The sequence below is a fragment of the Capra hircus genome, chromosome 26 (genome assembly GCF_001704415.2).
Source record: "Capra hircus breed San Clemente chromosome 26, ASM170441v1, whole genome shotgun sequence".
In the NCBI taxonomy this organism is placed as follows: Eukaryota; Metazoa; Chordata; class Mammalia; order Artiodactyla; family Bovidae; genus Capra; species Capra hircus.
In genome coordinates this window covers 27755372-27774698 of record NC_030833.1, presented here as the reverse complement: position 1 = coordinate 27774698, position 19327 = coordinate 27755372, and the positions used below count along the sequence as shown (strand labels likewise).

At 45.6% G+C, this 19327-nt stretch overlaps 1 protein-coding gene across 2 annotated transcripts in view; it reads left to right on the top strand.

The window, feature by feature from the left end:
* The window catches only part of PDCD11 (programmed cell death 11), a 42459-nt gene continuing 23163 nt past the window's right edge, over positions 32-19327 (top strand). For both annotated transcript variants that reach the window (XM_018041384.1, XM_018041383.1), the window contains exons 1-16: positions 32-122; positions 1993-2105; positions 3070-3201; positions 4151-4318; positions 5761-5922; positions 7386-7509; positions 7921-8102; positions 11413-11520; positions 12661-12867; positions 13516-13640; positions 13825-13885; positions 14534-14680; positions 16371-16622; positions 17167-17301; positions 17802-17996; positions 18922-19092. In XM_018041384.1, the coding sequence (XP_017896873.1) occupies positions 2004-2105; positions 3070-3201; positions 4151-4318; positions 5761-5922; positions 7386-7509; positions 7921-8102; positions 11413-11520; positions 12661-12867; positions 13516-13640; positions 13825-13885; positions 14534-14680; positions 16371-16622; positions 17167-17301; positions 17802-17996; positions 18922-19092 (2271 nt within the window). In that variant the 5' untranslated portion in view covers positions 32-122; positions 1993-2003. The remainder of the gene's footprint in view (positions 123-1992; positions 2106-3069; positions 3202-4150; positions 4319-5760; positions 5923-7385; positions 7510-7920; positions 8103-11412; positions 11521-12660; positions 12868-13515; positions 13641-13824; positions 13886-14533; positions 14681-16370; positions 16623-17166; positions 17302-17801; positions 17997-18921; positions 19093-19327) is intronic.

Below are 19327 nucleotides of genomic sequence, written 5' to 3'. Positions count from 1 at the left end.
TAGGGCGTTGAGCCCGCCCACACTTCCGGAAGAGCAGCGTTAGGCTGCGGGTGTACCAGTCTCCGCGTGTGTGATTGCCGTGGCGCGGCCTCTGAAGTAGACGTGCTGGCGTCCCGGGGCTGGTGAGTGGGGGCAAAAGCGACAAGGGTGGAAACTTCGTGGCTTCCAGGGCTGTCCCAAGACTAGCTGCTTTGGATCCCTGCCATGCACCCGCAGTGCCGGGTGAGTGGTTAGGCCACCGCATTCCACCTCTGAAGCCGGCTCTGCTGGAGTGGTCCCTGTAACGTCAGGTTATGTTCCTAGAAAGTAGCTCAGATCCCTTTGTCTCCGGGTCGCTTTACTCTTTGAAGTTTCAGTTTCCCCTTTTGTGAGGTAAGATTAAGGGTCAAATTCCTAGTAAACTTGACCGCATTGCTTTGTCCTTTTTTTTTTTTTTCTTTTACGAAATACATTCATTCCTTATTCTAACTCCTTCTAGGCTCCCTCTAGGTCCTCACCTCTTCCACGGTCTCAAGCCTTTTTAGATTCCTATTTCCAAGTGTCTCTCAGAACCAACCCCTCCTCCTGTTCTCAGTTAAACCTAGTTCTGGTTCTCGTTATTTCTCTGTTGGCTTTTCCTGCAGTTTAATCCTACCCGGTGTGTACCTTCCTTCAGTTCTATCTCCTTGTGGCGCTAACGGTAAAGAACCCTCCTGCCAGTGCAGGTGACATAAGAGAGGCAGGTTCGATCCCTGGGTTGGGAAGATCCCCTGAAGGAAGAAATGGCAACCCATTCCAGTATTCTTGCCTGGGGAATCCCATGAGCTGAGGAGCTTAGCGGGCTACAGTCTGTAGGGTCGCGAAGAGTCGGACAGAACCAAAGCGGCTTAGCAACGCGCTCGGTTTACCTTCGAAGCTTCAGTCCTGTCTCCTTGTCCAGTATAGCCTGCAGTATATATATGTTTTGGTTACTGTTCTGTCTTTTCCTTTTCTTAAGGGTCTAACTTACCCAAGTAAAAGTTAATTTACTCACACCCAATGAAAGATCTGACACAGAGAGAGCTCAATCTGTCTTTTAAAATGTAATTCCAATTATTATGCTTTATTCACCTTGTAATCTAGTTGAACAGTTCTTCAAAGAAAGACAAGCAAGCTTGTGAGCAGTTTTAAGTATTTTTAAAGTTATGTATTATTTATTTATTTGGCTGCACTGAGTCTTTGTTTCTGCAGGCTTTCTAGTGGCGAGCAGGGGCTTCTCTAGTTGCAGTACACAGGCTTCTCAGTGCAGTGGCTTCTCCTTGTGGAGAACAGGCTCTGGGGTGCTGCAGCTTTAGTAGTTGTAATGCATGGGCTTAGTTGTTCATGGCATGTGGAATCTTCCTGGACCCAGGGATCAAAATGGTGTCCCCTGCATTGCCAGGAGGATCCTTAACCACTAGACCACCAGAGAAGTCTTTGTAAGCGGTTTGACAGACGTATTGCTGCTCAAAATAATTGGGTTTTCCTGTCTCCATGCTTTTTCTCATATTCGTCCTGCTTTTCCCTTTCCACCTGTCAAAATCCTGTTCATCTTTTAACACGCAGTTCAAAGGCATCTTTTTAAGGAAGCCTTCCTCCTTTGCTGAAGCCTTATTATTTTCTACCTTCTTGTTGATAGTTTATAACCTGATCTGTATTTTAGATTATTTGCAGAATTGTTTTATCTTAGATGTGTGTGCATTCTTTGAAGATAAGGGGCTATGTAGTCATTTGAGTATCCGTGACTTAACTGACGCTGTTTAATGATGCTCCACTGAAAGTATAACTTACTGGAGAAAAATATGTGAACGTGTGGTTTTGAAGCAAAGACCTTTGGAAAGATGAATTATGGATTCTGTTGCCTGGCATCAAACCATCCAGTTCTTAGTCTTGAATGCCGTCTAGCACACTGGTGCTAGAAGGGTCCGTCTCTTGCCCATCGATCACAGCCTTGACACTGAAGTACATATTACCAACTTTTTGCATTGTTTTTAGGACACTCAAACATGGCAGCCATGGAAGAAAGCTTCCCCCGTGGGGGTACAAGAAAGACCCACAAATCAGAGAAAGCTTTCCAGCAATCAGTTGAACAAGACAACTTATTTGATGTAAGTGGGGTGCTTTTTTGGGAAGACTTGCAGAACACTTTCTCTCTAGTGTACTTATGGGGAATGAGTCTTATCTGAGAATGTGTGCTTTTCCAGATTGGATTCTTGTTGAAGTCTACTTTTATACACTTAACTTGTTAGAGAGTCCATCCCACCACAAGGCTTTATCTTTTGAAGCATGAGTGGCATTTATTATGTACGTTTTCAGTGCTGTTCTTTCTTTCTGTTTTTGGCCACACCAGGAGGCCTGTGGAATTTTAGTGTCCTGACCAGGAATCGAATCTGCACCATTGGTAGTGAAAGCGCAGAGTCCTAACCACTGGACTGCCAGGGAATTCCCTGTTTCTCATTCTCAGAAACTTACCATGTTGATTAAGGATGGAGAGAAAACAGTTTGAATAAGGTTTGAATGAGGCTGTGTAAAATGATCATGATTTGCATTAGAATTTGAAATCTTCACCTAAAGTAGGTTGTGCTCCAAATGCTAGAGGGACCAGAACTAACATTCAGTTGTATGATTAGGTCTATTTTATGTAATCTTTCCAACTGTATTGTGAAGCAGAGATCACCATTCCATGGTGGGAAACTGAGGCCCAGAGAGATTATATAATTTAGCTGAAACCACACAGCTTGTTATGGTAGAAATCTTTGTGACTCCACCTTTTTTATTTTCATGCACTGTTCCAAATTGCTTCTCCCAGTGGGGAACCCCCATGTCCATCCCTGTCAAGGGAGGAAGAACGCAGAAGGGAAGAGGGCTTTTAGACTCAGATTTTCGTCACAGGGAGAATTGGTGTCAGGATGGGAGAGTGGCCACGAGGCAGGAATTAAAGAACAGTTGGGAGTGGGGTGGAGTAGAAGGGTGATAAAACAGGGTGACAGATGAACTGAAATTGAAGGGAAAGGCCTGGACAAGCTGCTTTTTATCTTTTTGGATCTTCTCCTCCTCCCTCCCCCGCTTTAGATTTCTACTGAAGAGGAATCTACCAAAAGGAAAAAGACCCAGAAAGGGCCAGCAAAAACAAAAAAGGTGAAAGTTGAAACCAGAGAAAGCAGCAAGTTTGTCAGAGAGAAGTTTGAAATCCTTAATGTGGAGGTTTGTCAACATTTGGTTTTGAACAAACTTGACATGCTCTTCCTCCTTTCCTCTTCCCTTTTTCCCTTCATTCTTTTTGTATATATACATGTATATATATCTTATGTCTCTATTCCAGTTTTGTCAATGCCTGTGATCACGGATCGTGTGTTGTTTTTCATTTTAGCGGCTAAGTCCTTCATCCTGCCGATGCTTTCTTCGAACTTGTGTTTTAGTAAATTCATAGGTTAGAATTGGCAACACCTTTAACAGTCATTCTGATTCTACCCTTTTATTTCACAGATGTGGAAACTTATCTCAGAGAAGTGAAGCATTCTTTTTATGTCCCTTAAGTTTTTAGGTAACTCTGATACTTTAGTTATAAAAAAGAAAAAGCCAAATGATAGTGAAGGGAAAGATACACACGGATGTAGATAGTGAAGGGAAATATTTTGTTTGTCTTGTGTGCTACTTAAAAGAAAGTTGGTGCCAACATTAGAAAACTTAAACATTTTACATTAAGAATGTGATTTCTGGCTTCTTATAGAAACTTGAAAGTGCTGGTAATACGAGTATCCACTCTCTCATATTTGTAGCCACACATTGCTGAATAGCGTTGTGCCCTTTACACCTGGCACACACATGCCGGACTTCCCTAGTCTCTCCTGGTCTGTGTTCTTCATTGTGTTGCCTCCCAGGCATTTGAGTTTGGGTTGCTTGGAATAAAGGAAAAGGTGAGCGTGCCCTCCAACACCCTCATGCTGTAAACACAGTGGTATCATTTCAGCCTTTCATGGTGCTCAGTCAGAAACATGATGAGTGTGTAATATATACACGTATGTCTCTCTTGTAGCTTTTTTATGTCAGAGTTAGGACTAGAAGCCAGATTCCCCCACCCTCGCCCCGCCTCCCCACCTCCCTATTCAGTGTTCTCTTCCCTGTTGTACATAATTTACTCTTTCTCTTCTAGTCCCTGTGTGAGGGGATGCGGATTTTGGGTTGCGTGAAAGAGGTAAATGAACTGGAACTGGTGATTAGTCTCCCCAACGGCCTCCAAGGATGTGTGCAAGTGACTGAAATCTGTGATGCTTACACTGAAAAGCTGAATGAGCAGGTGGCCCAAGAAGAGCCCCTGCAGGTAAGGGAAACCTGGATGAAATCTGTAACTGGAGGGAGATGTAAGATGACAGCTTTGCTAAGTGCTAAGAAGGAAAGGTACAAGATACCAAGAGAGTTTATCTAGAGAATTTATTTTTAAGTTTTTTAAATTTTTTAAATAAGGGGACTTTCAGTTAGGCCAGGGGACCTAAAAGACTTGCCTGAGGAAGGGATACCTGAGCTGAATGTGAAAGATGAGGGTAGGCTGGAGAAGGAAGGAAGAGAGTTCAGGCAGTAGAAGCCCCGTTTGTAGCAGAAGACGGCTGGTGCGACTAGAACAGAGAGCAGGGAGAGTGGTGTGAGATGGGCTTAGAGGGCTGGGTGGAGACTAAACCATGTTAAGGATTGGTTTTTCTGGAATCAATTGGAAGCCCTTGAAATGCTCTCATTGAGGTGGGTGATATGTAGACAGAAGACAGAATGAATCAAAGCAGCATGAGTAGTTGCTTAGGGACTAGTTTAGAGGCTGTCGTTATAGTCCAGGCTTTGAGACTGATGGATTTACTGAGGGCTGAGGAGGTAAAGTCAGTGCCTAGTGATGGATTCCATATGGGTGGCAAGGCCAAGAGACATGTCAGAAATGAGTCCTAGGTTTCTGTTGAGCATGTTTTAACAGTTGGCCAGGCCATCTTGAGATAAGAAACCCTGAAAGGGTACCGGGATTGGGAGAGATGATCATGATTTGATTTTTGGTTGTGTTGAGTTTGAGGTACAGTTGAGACGACCAGTAAATAGGTGATTCTGGAGCTCGGGGGATTTCTCTGTGTAGGTAGGTGGTGGTTGAAGCTGTGGAGTAGGAAGAAGTTGCTTATAAGGAGCACACAGAGGGAGAAGAGACTGAAAGACTGAACCAGGAGTCAACATTGTATTTTAGTTGCGAATAAAAGGAGAGTTGCTGTCAGAAGAAGGTGGGACCAGAGAGGCAGAGGAGAAAAACCAATGAAGGAAAGGTCAGAAGCCAGGAGGAAATGTTTCAGGAAGGAAGCAGCACCAGAGTGAAAATGGCTCGTTAACGTCGTGTGAGAAGGACTGCAAAGTGGGCCGTTGGATCAAGCCACGTGGAGGTCATTGGAGATTTTGTTGGGAGATCCAGTATGGAGTGAAGGGGTGGAATGCAGATTGCAGAAAGTTGAGGAGTAAGCGGAAGATGAGGAAGTAAATGAAGTACGGTGATTGTAGAAGATTCTTTTGACAAGTCATTTTACATCTGCCTGTTGTGTGGAGGTGTTTGGAGACCTTATCTGTAATCCAAGACTGACATGGCCACAAACCAATGCCTTTGTGGGTGAGCAGTTACTCTCGTCATCTGCCTTTTGGGCTCTGGGAATCTGAGGATGAGAAACCACCGAATCAGGGTCGGGCAGTGAACTCTCAGTTTAGGGGAAAGGTACATATCAGATTTTTCTCACTTGTATTATGCAGGACCTGGTTGGCTTGCCTGAGCTCTTCTCACCTGGAATGCTGGTGAGATGTGTGGTGAGCAGCCTGGATACCACAAAATGGGGCAAAAAGAATGTCATGCTTTCTCTGAACCCCAAAAATGTCAACAGAGTGCTGAGTGCTGAGACCCTGAAACCTGGCATGGTACGTATCTGGGGCAAGGGAGGAGGAGCAGGCAACATGCCTTCTCCATGTCCTGCCTTCTGGGGGTGTCTAGACTACCCTTCACTTTCAGCTTAACTGTTACACATGGGGGTGTATCTTTTCCTGGGGGAAGATCTCCAAGGTGCTTTGGGTACTTAATGGAAGTTGAAGACTTGAACCTAATCACATCATTCTGGATGGGAGAAAGGGAAAGCAAGCCCCACATTTGCTGGTAGGGAAAAAAAAAAGATGCCTCCAAGGAACCTTAGCAAGGGTGAGAAAGTTCTTGAAGTGCCTTCTTCTTCACTGAGACTTCTTCACAGATGAAGTCATTTTTAAAAGCCACTGAACTTTGTGGGGAAAGCTTGGGGGCTGCTGTCTGAGAGCAAGAGCCAGGGTAGACAGAGCAGTTAGCCTGTCACCATATTAATGGATACTCCACTACTGAATCTCCCAGTCAGGAGACGTGAATCCCTGCTCAGCACCTCCAAGTCGAGTAGGTGTAAAACACACTTAGATAAACTGTACTCACGTAAGAGGAAGATCAATATGGTCTTGGAACGTTTGGTTAGAAGCTGTGAAGTTTGGGCCAAGCCCTGAATGTTGAGTAGAATGGGGAACAAACCGTAAGTAAGTTGTAGGAAATTGACAAGTACCGAGAGGCGGCTGTTTGGCAGTTGCTGTTTTAGACACTTTCTCTGAAGACATTTTCATAGCTACCTTGTGAGGCCAATAGGTATCACTCTTGTACATTTGAGAAAGTAGACTGATAAAGGTTTACCTGACTTAAGTGGCCAAAGACCAAATAGCTAGTGTTTCTTAGAGCCAGATTTGAATGCCACAGTGCTTCCAGTGAAATGTAAAGGAGGTTGGCAAGAGGTTTTGGTGAAGTGAGGGTGGTGTTGGAGGTGCTTAGAAAAGACATGATGACAGCTAGAAGGGTGGCTCTGGATTCTCAGTTGTCTGGGCACTGGGGGTGCCGGCACCGCACCCCTTTCATGTGTATGACATGAAAGGCTTGCCTATCTTTTGAAAATCTTCCAGAAAGAGACCCCTCTTTGTCATTCCATTAGTCAGCTCCTCACTGTCTGGAAACCCTAAGATCTTCAAACCCCTTAAAGTTAATTGATGTCTTTCCCTCTTCTATCCTTTAATGAGATTGAGGTTGTTTTCCGTTTCTTAAAAAAATTTTTTTCAGTATAGTTGATGTATAGTACATTAGTGATTCACAACTTTTGAAGGTTATACTCCATTTAGAGTTATAATCAAATATTGGCTGTATTCCCTGTGTTGTAGCAATTGAGGTTTAAATTTAAAAGTGGGAGGATGCTTGGGATTCTGGGATGATTTGTCGAGACCAATGGTGGGAACAGTCATGTTTGCTGTGTTTGGTAGTGAATGTTGGTTATGTGTCCTATGACCTGTGACTTTCGAACTTTTGGGAATGCTTTCTCTTCCTCCAGCTGCTCACGGGCACTGTGTCCAGCCTGGAAGACCATGGCTACCTAGTGGACATTGGTGTTAGTGGGGCCAGAGCTTTTCTGCCACTGCAGAAAGCCCAGGAGTACATTCGGCAGAAGAACAAAGGTGAGGGGAAGAAGGACAAGTACATGGTTGTGAGGTGGTATGTGTGGGGATTATATTTAAATGCCACTGTCTCAGTAAGAGTAGAGTGCCAGGCTTGTTAAAATCTGATGGGCCAGTTTCACTTTTTCCCACATAGAAGTTTCCACTGAAATTTGGACCCTCAGGGCCTCTGAACCAGCACTCTCTTGCCTAGTTGAGGTTTTTGTATTTTTTGGTGTTGTAGTTGATTCTAGATCAGTTAGAGTCATTTCACTCCCATTTTTGTAGATGGTTTCTTGAAAATTGGGAATATGGGGAGTACTGCATGGTAACTGGACAAGTAGGCCATGGATCTCTAAAGTGTCACTTGAGCCCAAGTTAAAATTCTTCTCATAATAGATGTTTTTTCCTTTTGGGGGGCTGGACTTGCAGGTGCTAGACTGAAGGTGGGTCAGTACCTGAACTGCCTCATTGAGGAGGTGAAGGGCAGTGGAGGAGTTGTCACTCTGTCTGTTGGTCACTCGGAAGTTTCTGCTGCCATTGCTACTGAGGAGCAGAGCTGGACCCTCAATAGTTTGCTACCAGGACTGGTGGTCAAAGCGCAGGTACAGAAGGTAAGCCATTCACTGTTACTACTGTTTTCTAAAATAAAAATAATTTGTATTAAAGTAGAGTGTGCACGCAGTCTAAAATTGTGCTGTCCAGTAGGGTGGCCCCTGGTCCCATGTGGCCATTAGTACTTGAAATTTAGCCAGTATCACATGTTGAAATGATGATATTTTGCCCAATATAATATTTTGTATTGGGTTAAGTAAACTATTAAAAACAAATCTCACCTCTTTCTTTGTAGTTTTTACAGTGTGACTGCTAGGAAACTGGAAATAACATATGTGACTTCAGTTACATATGTGCTGTGGACAGTGATGATCTAAAGATTAAATGGTATTAATATTAAAAGGCTTCTGATGAAGAACTCTCACCCCATTGAACCTCCATTTTTAATTCTTTTAGCTTATCTTTTGAAGTTTACCTCTGTATTTTTAAGTAATATGCTTCTGCTAGATCTCATGGTTTATCACTGAGGCACTGAGTTTTAACCCTTCATCAAGGTAGATGAAATTTCGGCTCCCTTATTCCTCCCTTCTCCCAACTTTTGATTAAATCATTATTCAGTATTTAAATTATTAGGACCACATAAATATTGTTTACTTGCTGAACTAGGTAATATAATTTGTTTCTTGAACCATTTCCTCCCCCAACCCTGGAGTTAATGATCAGTTTTGTTTCATTTGCTGAATTCTCTTCCTATCATTGTTTCTTCATACATCCTATAATTATTTTTCCCTCATTATTTTCTATATTTTCAAACCTTTTAAAATAATCTTTGTTTTATTTCTTCCCATCTGGAGTCTTTCTACTGTCATCTGGCTCCAGTCTGGTTGCTTTGTAAAGCTGCTCCATAGCTGATGTCCAGAGGCTTCCGGTCTTTATTATTCTGGATCCTTCCCCACTCTTCTGTATTGGATAGAACCTTCTTTGATTCTATGTATTTCTCTTTTTTGGTTTACTCACTTGTTTTAATGTGTCACATTCTCCAGAAACATCCTCAAAAAAGCACAAGCATTCATGCTAAGTTGCTCAGTCGTGTCCGACTCTTTGCAACTCATGGCTCCTCTGTCCATGGAATTCTCCAGGCAAGAATACTGGAGTGGGTAGCGATTCTCTTTTCCTGGGGACCTTGTCGACTCAGAGATTGAGCCCAGGTCTCCTGCATTGCAGGTGGATTCTTCACCATCTGAGCCACCAGGAAAGTCCCCTAAAAGCACATTGGAGATTAATCTTGACTCAGTGTGTCTTGAAATTTCCAAGATCACTGCCAGGTTTGATGATTCCCCAGGGAGACTCATAGACTCACCATGTAGTGGTCCTCATGGCTGTGATCCACTGCAGTGAAAGGAGGCAAAGCAAAATCAGCAAAGAGAAGAGGCCCATGGAGTGAAGTCTGAAAGAAACCAGGCATAAGCCTCTGAGAATCCTCTTCTAGTGGAGTCACAGGGGTGTATTTAATTCCTCTAGCAACAGGTTATGACAACACATGTGAATGTTGTGAGGGCTTCTCAGGCGGTGCTAGTGGTAAAGAACCTGGCTGCCAGTGCAGGAGATTTAAGAGATGTGGGTTCGATCCCTGGGTCGGGAAGATCTCTTGGAGGGCAGTGAGGGCATGGCAACCCACTCCAGTATGCTTGCCTGGGAAGTCCCATGGACAGAGGAGCTTGGTGGGCTACAGTCCATGGGCCCCATGCAAAGAGTCGGACACGACTGGAGCGACTTAGCACGCACACGCGCATGTGAATGTTGTCTACCAGCAAAGCTCATGGAGGGTTTTTATTTTTATGACTGAATAATACTCCATCATATGAAGTTGGTGGACATTTGAGTTGTTTCCACTTTTGGCTCTTAGGAGTAATGCTGCTGTGAAATTTGTGTACAGGTTTTTGTGGGGACACATGTTTTCATTTCTAGGAATGGGCTTGCTGGGTCATATGGTAACTCTGTATTTAACTTTTTGAGGAACAGCCAAAGTGGCTGCAATGTTCTACATCGTCACCAGCAATTTAAGCATTCTAGGTCCTCTTCATATTCTGATTAACACTTATTCTTTTTATTATGGCTCTCCTAGAAGGGGTGGGTGTGAAGTGGTATTTTGTTATTTTGATACGCATTTCTCTAATGATTAGTGATGTTGAGCATCTTTTCATGTTGCGAATTGGCCATTTATAAATTTGTTGGAGAAATATTGAATCAGAAGTCCTTTATTCATTGCTTTTTATTGATATGGTAAAAACAAGTCCTTGTGTATTCTAGATACACACCCCTTATCAGATATTTTAAAGTGTTTTATTTTTCTGGAACTATTAGTGTGATGTTGGACTTAATGGATCAGTTCTAATTTTCTTACTTTTTACTTTCTGTTTTGGTACATGCATGCGTTTGCATCCTACTTTAGGGAGAGTCTCTCAACTTAAACCTCCCATCCTCTGTTGAGTTTTTGTTTTGACTGCCATCTTATGAGAGAGTCACTAGAAAACTGCTGGGAAGTCTGTGAGCCTGGGTGGACTTGCTGATTGGCCGACTTCCCTGACAGGGGCCGGAGCTAGCGGACCATCTTTGAGAAACTACCAGCTGTCACTGTTAGAAATCTTCTCTGGCATGTTAGATTTCTCTAGAAAGGATCCTAGCCTGACTGCCTAAGAGCTGGATGGCAGAAAGGGGCTGGATGTCTTCATATCTATATCTATACGATATTCAGAATTTTTCTTAATTCTCATTTTCATGGTTTATGCACTATTCCTGTGTTTTGAATCTGATACAGTTTCCAAGAGAATAACTCTCCCACTTTCTATGGAGATGGGAGAAGGGTGAACCCTGTGAGGACGTGGGGATCTGACTTAGTTTCCCTGCCTCAGTGCTCTCTTTTGAGGGCCTTGTCACCCCACTTTCTTAGCTTTGCGAGCCCCTGGTAGGCGAATTGCTCGTGGTCAGTATCTCCCGCTTGCACGCACTGGGTTTTCCCATGTTAGCCTGAGCACATCACCAAGTTAGCAGCAACTTGTCCAAGTTGTCAGGCTGGCGGTTCCTCAAGGATCTTTGTGTAAAGTGCCTTCCATCCCTTTGGGAAATCCAGAGAGTGGAGAATCCTCTCAGGCTGGGGATGTCGTGGTGGTGGGTGAGCTTACTGAGTATAGGAAGAGCCAGTGCCAGGGGTTGTGCTGCCTCTTGATTTTATGGGAAGAAAGATGATAAGGGTTGGGGTTGGGGGGAGTTATGGTAATGTGGCCTTGAATGTTCAGTATGAACAGTCTCTCTCATTCCTGATTTTTTCAGAGAGATGTTTTTTTCACGATTGGTTCTGTTTATTTCTAGGTGACTCCACTTGGCCTTACACTTAAATTCCTCTCATTCTTCAGTGGCCTGGTTGACTTCATGCACCTGGATCCTAAGAGAGCCGGAACATATTTCTCAAATCAGCAAGTAAGAAATGTTGCGCTTATCTTTTCTTGATTTCACTTGTGTTGCAACCGGTGTCACAGCTGCTACAGGCAGGTCCTGGGACTCGTGTGTATGCCTGTTAGGGGCGGTGAGGAGAGTGAAAGCTGTCTAGGAAGGACCATAGGAAATGGTCAGTGATTATTTCTGGGGATTGAGATTAGAATAGGAGCCTGTGAAGAAGAAAGCACCTTGTAATTTTTGTTTCATAGACTCTGCTTCTTTTTCTCTCTTGGTAGTGAAACTTTTGCCGTTATAATTTATTTATTTATTTATTTTTTGCCATTATAATTTAAAGTGTTCTAAGAAAGTGTTAACACAGGAGAATAAAATGTATGTTTAATATATATGTTTGGATTCAAAATATGGAATTGCCATATGAAATGAAGGTAAATATGAAAGTGCTATGGTACACCTGGTTAAAATACTATCTGATTATGCAGTCAAGTGTTAGTGGTTAAGTCTAAGTGATTTTTCTTCCCTGATCTAAATATTCAAATTTTCTACTATGATTGTGGATATTTGGGAAGAAAATTCCAGTATATTCTACCCATTTTTTCTTAAAAATTCCAAAATGATTTATTTTTTACCAGTAACTCATGCTAATGGAAGTTACAGAGACCTTGTTGGTTTTTTGTTTTTGTTGTTTTATTTTTTAAAGCAGATTTCCCCAGCACCTGGTGATAATATTATTGATTTTTTGGTGAACCTCTTTCTAGTGACTTTTTTTCCCCTTAAGTCATGCTTGTGTACAGAGCTGAGACATTTTACGTGCTAGGACCTTGTGATCAGAGCAGGCTGTTTCTGATGTTTCAGATGAGCCTTTGGATACAGTGAGGCCAGTGCACGGCTCCTGTTGCGTATGCATTATTAGGCTTATGGGGTTGAGGGGACCCTGATACCCATGATACCCATGTTCCTGCCCTTGCATAAGTGTTGATTTAGTCAGACGTGGTTCCTCCGGGGTGTTCTGTATGAATTTTCCACATGCTGTTTGATTGTACTTGCTGTTTCTATACTTCCACCTGTATGACTTGGTCAGCACAGAGAGAGTCAAACCCCTGAAAGTCGGCCCCGGGTGTCTTGTCTCCAGTGTGCCTTATCCTCATTGTGTCCCTTGTCTAGGTACGGGCCTGTGTCCTCTGCGTGCATCCCCGGACCAGAGCTGTGCGGCTGAGCCTGCACCCCGTCTTCCTGCAGCCCGGGCGCCCACTCACCCGGCTTTTGTGCCAGCAGCTAGGAGCTGTGCTGGATGACGTGCCTGTCCAGGGCTTTTTTGGCAATGCTGGGGCCACCTTTAAGCTGAAGGATGGTGCTCTGGCCTATGCTCGGGTAAGGAGTCTCTTTGTTTCATCAGGTTCTCGTCACCAGAAGGACTTTGGGGACATGGATTCTTTTTGCTTCCTTCGTCCCTGAGGATTAGTTTCCTATTTTTGAATTTCCCCAAACGTGGCAGACAGTTAATGACTTGAACAAGGTCTGTTTGTTATATTAGAGTACCTTGAGATTGGCTTGCCTTAATTGACACCAGATTGATGATAGGAACAAAAATGAGTTAGGATCTACACCAGGGCTTGGCGAAGGTGTTTTAAAGGGCCAGATAGTAAGTATTTTAGACTCAGGTACCATATGGACTCTGTCCTAACTACTTATCTTTGTTGTAGCCTGAAAGCAACAAGGACAGTATGTGAATGAAAGGGTATGGCTATGTTCCAGGCAAACTTTTAACTTACAAAAATAGGCATTTCATTGTGAGCTGTGATTTATTGACCCATGATCTAGACGGTTCTCGGACTTTATAGAGATTCTGTGGTAGTAAAAAACAGTTTTTTAGTTAGAGCAATTATTTTAACAGGTAATTAGAGTGCTGTTTTTATGGTAGGTGATAAATGTTCTGAGTCATTTACACGTCTGATTTAATGTCTGGTTGTCTCAGATCTGTTGCCTCTGACTTGTCCTTAATCACTTGGTACTCTGTAGCGCAACCATCTCTCCAATTCTAAGAAAACTTTCAAACCTGAGGCCTTCAAGCCAGGGAACACTCACAAGTGTAGAATCATCGACTACAGCCAAATGGATGAGCTGGCCTTGCTCTCTCTGCGGACGTAAGTCTGTCGCTCACTGTGTGGGGTATAGAGGTGTGCGTGTTCATCTGTGGTGCGCGCCCACGGCGTTTCCTGTCCTTACTTGGTGAGGGTTTCTTTCCTTGCCAGTGTGACTTTGGTAGCCCTGAATTTTAGGCAGCCTCTGCCCTAATGTATTTAATCTTGTATTTGCCTTTTGTTCTAGGTCTATTATTGAAGCTCAGTTCCTTTGGTATCATGACATCAAACCTGGGGCTTTGGTTAAGGTAAGACCTCAAGCATATAATTAGACGCTCTCCCACCTTCAGACAGTCTTTAGTTCACAGGTTAACTGGCAGCTCATTACTCCTTAGATGAAAACATTTTCAGGCCTGTTCCGTCCCTCTGCCTGCTAACTGGGATTTCTTTTTCTTCTCTTGGGTGACTTGAAATTAATTTCACAGTAAAGTCTTGCTAGCACCATGCCACTACACAGAGGCAGTAGATCATCAGTCTTGGGAATTGATAGTGTTTGTTAGACCAGGTCAAAAGTTAGTTCTTTGGTAATTTAGCCACCTGGGATATTAGTAGTCAGTTCCAGTTGCCTCTCCTGTCTAGTTACTTAGCCCCAGTGGAGCAGCTCCCCTTTATATGTAGAGTTCATTCCTTAGCAGACAGAGTCCTCTCCATTGGAGATGGAACTGGTAAGACAGACAGAAAGATGCTCGCACAAAAAGGTGTGAAAGTTCTCATAAATAAACTCTACTGCATCCAGCCCAGTGTGGGGCATGTGCTTTGCCCCTATGAGATCTGGAATAACAGGTAGTTACCCCAGGAAGCTGAACTTTGAAAGAGAGGTATGAGATGCTTTGTTGTTAAGAAATGTAGGAAAGACATTCTTGGGGCATCATGGCATCTTTTCCTTGGATTCTTAGGGCAAAGTGCTGACCATAAAGCCACACGGAATGGTGGTGAAGATTGGCAAGCAGATCAGGGGCCTGGTACCTACCATGCACCTGGCCGACATCCTTATAAAGAATCCGGAGAAGAAATACCACGTTGGGGATGAGGTCAAGTGCCGGGTGAGCCTCCCGAAGGGTTGCTGGTGGGGTTGGCCAGATAGGAAGAGAGCAGTGCCTCGCAGGTGAAGTTTCTGCCTTTTTCCACAAAGTGACCACGTAATGTCTGCAGTGCTGTACCTGCCACTGGGAAGAGAAAAATGGGTCCCTGCCTTTGATAATTGTATGGTATAATTGAGAGTTAAAATATCCATTCCTGAAGAGTGCAGGCCACGTGGCTTGGTGCAGGCTATATGCTGTGGTCACATCTCAGAACGGGGAGATGAGGGTATACTGGGGTAGCAAGAATCATTGAGAATCAGTGATTATCAATAGCAGCTACCATGTAACATGTATTCTGTGCCAGTTGCTGAGCTCGGCACATCATAACATTTCATTTCATCCTTAAAACTGCCATAAGAAGGAAGTACTGTTTTCTTCCTCTTTGCAGATGGGGAAATGAAAGGGTAGGAATGCCAAGTGTCTTGCCCAGAGTCATACAGCTAATACATGGCAGAACCACTTTTCAAGTTGAGTTCTACATGAGAGTAATGTCTTCTGTCTAGATATCTGGCAGAGGTGGGGCTTGAACTGGAAAGGATCAGTAGGATTTGGAAGGTTTAGGGAGATCAGGGGGTGTGTCAGGTACAGAAATAGCCCAAACAAAGCTGTCCAAACTTGAGTGTTTTACAACATAGACGTGGGTCCTGAGAGAAACCGCACAGAGTTATAAAGAGTAAACGTGATAATACACGGTGCTTAGGGCCTGGCGTGTGCAAACTCAGTGTTAGGTTTTCCTATTTTCATGTAATTTCATTATTGGGTCAACAAAGATATTGGTTAGCCATTGGTACAAAATTTTACAGTAGTGGGGTCAGGAAGTTAAAGGAATTTCTCTGCCCTCAAGGAGATGACCTTCTGAGGAATGAGAGGTGGTTGGGTCTCTCAGTCATAGTTTCTAGCTAGTACACAGCTGTATTGAGGGGGTGAACACACAGCAGTACTGAGGTCTGAGGGGGTGAACGGATTCAGTCATTCATTCTGTTAGACGAGATGCAGCGGTCCAGGAGAAAAAGGGAGTGGAGGCCAAGTAGGAGTAACCAACTCAGGCCTCCCTGGAGGTGTGATGGCGGGATGAGTGTTGCTCTAGGCCCAGGGGTCCCTTACAGGAGGAGGTACATTTGAAATAGAGATGAATGCTCCCTGGGTTATCATCCAGCAAGAAGCAGGGAGAATCTACAGTTGAGATTTTTCTCAGAGAGGAGATAGTGGGTTTTTAGGGACTGACCATGGCCCAGGTCAGGGCTTCCCGGATAGCTTGGCTGGTAAAGAATCTGCCTGCAATACAGGAGACCCCAGTTCAATTCCTGTGTCAGGAAGTTCCCCTAGAGATGGGATAGGCCACCCACTCCAGTATTCTTGGGCTTCCTTGGTAAAGAATAAGAATCTTCCTGCAATGCAGGAGACCTGGGTTTCATCCTTGGGTTGAGAAGATCCCCTAGAGAAAGGCATGGCAATCCATTCCCGTATTTTTGCCTGAAGAATCCCCATGGACGGAGGACAGTCCATGGGGTCGCAAAGAGTCAGACATCACTGAGCGACTTAAGCACAGAACAGCACATGGCCCTCGCGCTCAGGGGGTGGCAGAGACTTCCTCTTGCAGTTGCTCCCTCAATAATAGATGACTTGGTGACAGCCAGTATCCTTTCTCTAGGTTTTGCTTTGTGACCCTAAAGCCAAGAAGCTCATGATGACCCTGAAGAAAACCCTGGTTGAGTCCAAACTTCCTGCCATCACCTGCTATGATGATGCCAAGCCTGGTCTGCAGACACACGGCTTTATCCTCCGGGTCAAGGACTACGGCTGCATCGTGAAGTTCTACAATGACGTGCAGGGACTGGTGCCCAGGCACGAGCTCAGTGCCGAGTACGTCCCTGACCCAGAGAGTGTCTTTTACACGGGCCAGGTAACCCTAACCCTGGACAGGCTCCTCTCCTCGATGACCCTGGGAACACAGATTTGAAGGAGTAGGAGAGCTGCCTTTTAAGGGATCTGGAAGAGAGCATGTGGGTAATGGGCCTGAGCCAGCTAAGTGGAGATGGAATGGAACAGAGAGAAGCCCTCACAAGGGCTCACTGGAAGCTGGTAAACCTAATGAACCCTAGGCCCTCAACCTGGAAGGGTTAGTCTTCACCACAATACACCTGAGTCCCTCACATCAGCAGTTGGTCTGAGGCCACTGTCACCACAAGGGGGCACTGTCCTAAATCTAGTGAGTCTGCAGCAGACTAGGAAAAAGTTTTTTAAAACTTGGAGTTATACCCCCAAATTCATTCATGTCTGTTTTTCACCCAGAAGGCTGATTCATGGGGATTCTGTGTAACTCTCAGTGTGTTTGTTTTCACTGCCTTCTGGTCTGATCCAGAGTCTTGGGGGCTTTCCCAAGGCCTGTGCAGCACTGGTGCGGGGGTACCTCTCTCCGGGGCTGAGCAGGTGTGGTTTCTCACCAGGTAGTGAAGGTCGTGGTGCTGAACTGTGAGCCGTCCAAGGAGAGGATGCTCTTATCCTTCAGGCTGTTGAGTGATCCGAAGCAAGAGTGTGAAGGACAGAGTCAGAAGAAAAAGAAAGCCGTTAGTGCTGGGCAGGTACCTGACTTCTCCAGACAAATTGGTTTAGCTACAAAAGCAGAGAGCAGGGTGCCACTGACACTGGGGTCCTGGAACTGCTGGAGGGGGAAGCTCAAAGGAGCTGCCTACAGTTCTGGGCCGTGTGTCAGAGCACAGGGAGGCTGTTCAGGAAAGGAGAATGCTGCTGCCGTGCGGCTTGTCCTCGGTGTGCTGCTGCCCTTCTCTCTGGGCTCTAGGGCCGGCGTGCAAGGCTGTCTTTCCCTTGGGACCCGTTGGAGGGGCTTGGGAGAGGAGCGACGTGGGCAGCAGATGGGTCCTGCTGTGTGTGTGGTGTGCCTGCCTGCTGGGTCTTTGGGAGCGTGGGGTAGGAGTGGGAGAAAGCTGCTCGCTTCTCTGATCCTGACTTCTCAGTCATGCCTGGTGCTGGAATTTGGTGCCTCTGATCTCCACCTGACCCACACAGGCTGCTCTCTTGTCAAGACAAGTACTGTGTTTTTGTCTTTCTCCTCCCTGGGTAGTTGGTGGATGTGAAGGTTTTAGAGAAGACCAAAGACGGGCTGAAGGTGGCTGTCCTGCCCCACAACACCCCCGGCTTCCTCCCCACGGCTCATCTGTCGGACCACGTCACCAACGGCCCACTGTTGTATCACTGGCTCCAGACAGGCGACACCCTGCACCGGGTCCTGTGTCTGAGCGCCAGTGAGGAGCGGGTTGTATCCTTTACCGGGCTGTGGGGCCCACGGAAGTGGAGGTGGGGGAGTGCTGCGCCTCTGGGGAAGGGCACGGGACCTCCGGGTCAGGTTCTGCTCTTAGTTGGAAACACATGGGAAAGAAGTGGGTTCTGCCTTCAGAGGTACGCCCATCCATTGAACCACACCAGGGGGCAAGCCTGCACTTTGCTTCTGTTTCCCTGGTGGTAATTAGAGCAAGACCGAGGTGGTGCTCTCAGATGCAGAGTGGGAGTCCAGGATGTTGGGGAGGGGGCCGCGTGGCATGCCAGGCCCAGCAGGACACCCCCAGTGGCACATCCAGCCTTCTCGCCCTTGGTGCTTATCCCCGAGTTGGAACAGTTGGTAAGGACCTGCTGTCTCTTTTCTTCCTCCCCCTCTCCCCTGCTGAGATACGGGTCTCAGAATATTCCATTTGGTCTTAGTGTGGCTGCTTAGAAGGAAGACCCTGCCTTCTTTCTCACAGAATGTAAAATGAAATCTCAGAATGAAGATGGGCAGAGGAGGTGAAATAGGGTTGGTTGGTATAAGATGGAGGCACGAGGGTGGTGTCATGGCTGATCCAGCTGCTAAGCCCCGGGGGTGAGCCATTCCCTTCTGGTCCCCTCTGGTAATCTGGAGATAAGTTGATAAGAAAAGGAATGAAACAGTGATTCCCAGACTGCAGTGTGTGTTAGAGTTACCTGGAGGATTTTGGTCCAACAGAGCCTGCTGTCGCCCCCGCCCCCACCCCGTCTGATTCAGCAGGTCTGGGGGTTGTGTAAGGGTGTGCCTCAAGTTCCAGGTGATGTGGTGGCTGTTCATCTGCACACTCAGAGAATCGCTGTGGTAGAGAGAGTGGAGAAAGGAGACGGGAGAGGTGGACAGTGCATCTGCCCTTTTTGGAACATTCCTTGATGAAGTCCGCTAGCTGCTTTGCAGGAAGCCAGCCTTGGTCTCCGCAGTAGAGGGTGGCCAGAATCCCAAGAGCTTCTCAGAAATCCATCCCGGAATGCTGCTTATTGGTTTTGTGAAGAACATCAAGGACTACGGTGTGTTCGTCCAGTTCCCCTCAGGTCTTAGTGGACTGGCCCCCAAAGCTGTAAGTTCAGATTCCTGCACAAGGGCCTTTGAGGGGAGACAACAGGGTCACAGACCCGGAGGGCTGGTGGGGAAGAGCAGGATACTCTATATTCTCTTGAAACACTCTCAGGGGCATCACATAAAGGTGCTGGGTGAGGAGGAGTGGAGCTGAGATTCCATCTGCACTCCTCTTGCCCATTGTGTGTCCTGGCTCAGGGCCGTGTCCTGGTGAAGGAGTAACTTTCCACTTCATG